This window comes from Chaetura pelagica, unplaced genomic scaffold (assembly GCF_000747805.2).
Source record: "Chaetura pelagica isolate M959 unplaced genomic scaffold, ChaPel_1.0 scaffold100, whole genome shotgun sequence".
NCBI classification, from domain to species: Eukaryota; Metazoa; Chordata; class Aves; order Apodiformes; family Apodidae; genus Chaetura; species Chaetura pelagica.
The window spans coordinates 220,509-225,489 of record NW_009951789.1 but is presented as its reverse complement, the minus strand read 5'-3'; the positions used below and the strand labels follow the sequence as shown (position 1 = coordinate 225,489).

General features: G+C 46.5%; 1 protein-coding gene across 1 annotated transcript in view; it reads right to left on the bottom strand.

The window, feature by feature from the left end:
• Positions 1 to 4,981, bottom strand: part of VSTM5 (V-set and transmembrane domain containing 5) — a 5,648-nt gene continuing 667 nt past the window's right edge. Inside the window, exons 2-5 of the mRNA XM_009999854.1 lie at positions 4,244 to 4,420; positions 1,826 to 2,155; positions 1,584 to 1,724; positions 1 to 44 (exon numbers count right to left, since the gene is read on the bottom strand). Of these exons, the coding sequence (XP_009998156.1) occupies positions 1 to 44; positions 1,584 to 1,724; positions 1,826 to 2,155; positions 4,244 to 4,420 (692 nt within the window). The remainder of the gene's footprint in view (positions 45 to 1,583; positions 1,725 to 1,825; positions 2,156 to 4,243; positions 4,421 to 4,981) is intronic.

Genomic DNA, 4,981 nt, shown 5'->3' with positions numbered 1-4,981 from the left:
CTAACACTCAATAGTTTCCAATTCAATCTCTTCAGTTGTGCTCGCTGCAAACAAAAGGATATTATTATTGATTGGCAAATGGGTTGGAAGGTCAGTGCTCCAAAATTAACAACACTGTGTTAATAGCCGAGACATTTTGAACTTCTTAATATTAGCTCAAGCTTACTCATCTACAATTAGGTTTAAATACGTATTTTCAAAATATTTAACTGCATAAAAAGTCCCTCACAATCTTTAAAGTGACACTGTTTTTTCCCAGTGTAGGACTAAAAGTACTATGGAAACCAGTCCACAGGGCTGGTCCTTATACCTCTTTTTGACTTATGAAAGGAGGGGTCTTTTAAGTGGAACTGGGGAAGCAGCTAGGTCCCTGCTTTGGATCAGGTTCTAGAAGACTACAGAGCAAGTCTCCAGAACTGTCTTTTTCCTGAAGTCTGCTGAATAAGTGTGCTTGATTCAGACTTTGTAGAACCCTGGCTATGTAGGAAGATTGGCTTTAACTGGAGGGAGAGGCTTTATCTAAACAGAAGCCAGTATATTCTGGCATGAGAGGAAAATTTTCAGTAGCTACAGAAGCCTGTGAGTGGTGTGTACAGTGTGAAAGCAGCAGCAGCCCTTAAAGGTCTAGGTGAGCAGCAGAAAGGAAAGAGACAGCTTGAGCCAAATTAATCTCTTCTCATACCAGGTCTTCCAGAGTTCACACAAAGTCTGGGCGATGAGGCTTAGAATTCTCAAGTATCTGTGTTGCTGTAGTAAAATACTGATACTTAGGCTGCTTGTAACAAAACAGCTTAAGCAGCACTTACTAGAGAAGAAATACAGACCTTTTACTTAGAGGACAAGAAACCGCTAGTGGAGCTGCACTGACAAAGAAGGGAGGTGAATGCCTGAAATGTTTTGAAGTGGTAAAGGAAACCTCTTGTTCCAAGGATGTGCCCAGAGCTTGAGCCCAGGCCTGTACTGTGGCACCTTCTCTTCCTGCCTAGGCTGTACATCCCTGTTTGTGGCTTGGGAGTTTCTTCTCCAATACGTGAGTGTTCCCTTCAGTGCAGCCCTTGATCTGCTTTTCATGACTGGTTTTTTTGGTGACTGTTAGGAGTCTGCTTCTGATATTAGTCAGTGTTCACTGAAGTCTGCAACTAGATCAAAGATGAGGACAGATGAAAGGGGGATTTGAGAGGAAAGGAAGAGTTCAGCCCTCAATGAAGTGAGGTGGCAGCAGCTCCCAAGGCCATCCTGTAGGATGATGATGCTCTTAACTTCATCTCATGCCCTTTGATGAGAGGTTATTGCAGCTCTGGCCTTTTCTCCCTAAGTTTTGCAATTAGCAATATTGGATGTATTTTGTGGTTTCTGATGCAAAATGTATAAGGTAGATAACCCTGTGGGTATCTGCAACTAAGTAGTTATTATTCGGTTGCCTCAGCTAGTAAAGAGTTGGAAAGGGTAACTGTACTGAGCCCTTAGTCTTGCTTCTTAGTATCCCTGCTTAGCACCTTTATGGCTCAAATGACAAGTGAATTTTAGGCTAAAATTAGGACTTGAAAACGCTATCCCTTGACTGCTTTCCTAGAGAGAGATACCTGTTAGTTTGTGTGTTGTCTTCTTCTGGAATAGGTGCAGAGATTTATTACACAGCCACATGAAGCAGATCAAAATGGCAGATACTGCAGCAAGAAATGCAAAGAGAACTGCTACAAAGTGTAGATCTTCATAGATGATCTCTGTAGGGTGGACAGAAAAAACATTAGTATTATAAAATTGATGACAAGCAGATTAATGTTTAAAAACTGGGTAAAGCCAAGAACTCCCAGGTAGTTCATACCGTAAACATTGACTATGATGGTGCCATAGGTGTTGGTTCCAAACTCCTCTGTTACAGTGATAAAATAGTAGCCAGCATCTCTCATGCTCACGTTCAGGAGCTGTATGGAGCCATTTTCAAAAGTAGTCACTCTGTCTTTGTACACTGTGGATATGTTGACATCAGTGCCACTTTTCCACTCAACAATTTTGGTGGTGCCCCAGCTCGACACGTGCCGCCACTCAACGCTGGCAACGCCTCTGCACGAGTATTCAACAGAGAGCAAGATGTTTTGTGCCACTGTTGCATTGATGTTGGGATGTGGGATGACTAATGATACTCCTGCAGGAGCTGAAAGACAAAGGATGGTGATGAGTGTGGAGGGGGGGCTGCACCATCCATCCAGGACAGGAGCTCTGGGCCAGGATTCACCCTGCCTATCTCAGAGGTTTGTTTTAAGAGAGGATGGATTATGCTTTGTTGTTTCTCTTTCTTTCTTCTGACCATAGGAACATGGAACAAAATGAACATATATACTTAAATTAAACACAAAACACACATTTTTTATTCAGTGATAGTCAGGAGAAATGTTTCCACCATACAGGACAAGTAATTGCACGTGTTTCAGTCTTTCAATACCCAAGAGGAGAGGGTTTGGAAAAGTATTTTTGCGTAAGGGAGTATAACATGTTCTAAAAAATGAGCAATGCTTCATCAGTACTGGCTTTTCTTTAAAATCCTGCGTTTAAACAAAAAGTTTAACTGCCATGGCCAAGGTAACCTATTATACAAATGAATTAACCTCCCCCAAGAGCAAGGGGGTAGCAGGCTTAAGTATGTGAAGACTTGGCAAGGACTTAATAATATTTTCAGGACATGTGATCAACATCTGAGACAACAGCTCTGTAAAGGCAGCCAGTTCTGTGCCAGTGCAGATAAATCACAGAGAATCAAAGGTACTCAGTTTCACACAAAGTCAGGCCTTTTATGTTTCTGATGATTCCCTGGCAAAAAGGCACATGAAAGACTTCTCACCAAGTTTCTCCTTACGTGATTACAGAGCTGTTCATAACACTGTGAAACTGAACTGACCAGTTAGTTTAATGTGTAACTGCAAAAAATTTCTGCTTGCGTGGGGCTATTTCTGCATGAAGATTTGGATGAACACCAAACATTCAAGTCTCAATTGGCATACTTTTTTTTTTTTTAATAATAATAATAATTAGTGGCAAGTTTGAGACACTTGGCCAGAGAAAGAAATCCTGTTATCTACATGCAAAAATCAAGTGAGACACAAAGCAGATAAAGCACAGCGTAAGCCTCACTGCTGATGCCTTTTCCTGGCTTGGCTTGGAGCAGCTCACCCTTTCCTGTGGGAACAGCCTGACTGCAAGAGCAGAACTCAAAAAATCATGCTGAGCTGCCAATGTCTGTAGCCCAGTGGGGAGGGAGGACAGACCCCCAGCTATGCTGAAGCAGTTCAAAGCAGGACCCTTGGGGACGCTCCTAGAGGTCCTGCAGAGTCTTCAGGGAAAATAATGGTTAAAAAAGACAAAGGAAAAAAAAAATCTCCAAGGGAAAGAAATTATTTTAAGATCCTGTTAAAAATTAAGAACACCCCCATGGCCAGCAAAACCTCAGAGCAACCACAAATGGGGAGAGATGGATAAATGAATTACAAGTTGGCTTTTCTCTATTTAGGATCTGTAGCAGAAATCAGAAACTTTGCTGTTCAAGATAAGGCAGGAAAGCTGGGGAAGCCAGTTTGATTCCCAGGTGCTCAACTATGGGACCAGCACAGGAGAAAGCTCCAGCCTCTCTGTATTTGTTAACGAGAGGGGATCTAGGCTTTTTCCAGAATAACACTGCTGGGATTACCCTTTCATGGACATCTTGTCACGCTCCTGCTGCCAGTTCCCCTTGCAGGGACACCACACTTTCCCGGTAGCTCAGGGCACCCTCAGCTGAGCTGTGCCCTCCCAATCACCCTGTGTGCAGGAGAGACTAACCAGACTGTGAAAAAGGGGGTTGTGCCAGCTAGAGAAACAGAACAGACGGGAACCTCTGGTAATCGCTGCAAATTGTTCTAATTGTTTTCTGTTCCATGTGTTTATTTAAAGGCCTTTTGCTCTGCTTCTGACTAGACAGGGGCTGAGTGTCTCACCACGGTGCCCCTTTCATGTTTTGATAAAGCCATGGCTTTGTTTTGAATATGTGGTCGCAAGGTGAATGTAAAAAAAATAACAACACAACCATAAATAATCCTTCCATTAAATTACTTGCAAATGTGTTCTGTCCCTGCCCAGCACACAAAGCCAAAAAAGGCAATGCAATAACCATTCAAAAATCTTTTCAACACGCAGGCTGCCTCAATCACCTGAACCGATCTAATCCAAACAGGGCTGCATCATCAGCCTCGAAAGCAAACATCACACCCACCCCAGCGCCCAGCCAAGGCCGCTCCGTTCTGCTGCTCAGCCAGACCCTCCGCGCCCAGCAAAGGGTGCCCCGAGGAGACGGGGGGACCGGTGAGTGCTGCCCCGGGCACGCTGCTGCACTCCCGAGCTGGACGTGTGGCTCTTGTGTACCGAGCCTGGCCATGGCAACGAGCCGGGCCTGCAGCGTGATGAGGAGTGGGTGGGAAAGGGTCAGCAGCGAGAGCCCTCCAGGCAGGGGTTGTGGAATGGGGGGCAGCTCTCAAACAGGGGGGAGAGGGCACCTCTAAAACGGAGGTTTGAAACTCCGGGGCAGTTTCTCCACCCTTCGAGTTCGTGCGTCACCTCGATGATGCAGGAGAAGCCCGTGACGTGTCCAAGCCAAACCCAGGGCTGGCTCTGCCCGCCCCAGTTCCCGGGGCAGGGGCTGCAGCCCCCCCAGCCCTCGCCCGGCGAGGAGCGGCCGCCCCGCCGCCTGCAGCCCCGTCCCAGGGCTCCTGGGTTGAAATCCACCTTCCGTCTTCCCCGCCGCCTTTCCCAAGTGACTCAAGCCCTTTCGGGTTGGTCACCAGGATTTGTTTCCTCCTCCTTGCCTCCCCTTGCTGTTGGGATGGCAGAGGGGACCCGCAGCCCCGTGGGGCTGCTCTGGGCTGGCAGGGCTCCGCTCCCCCCCCTCCTGAGCAGCACGAGCAGGGACGACCCTTCCAGACCCCCAGGCAGCAGCGATGCTGCCTTGAAGCCC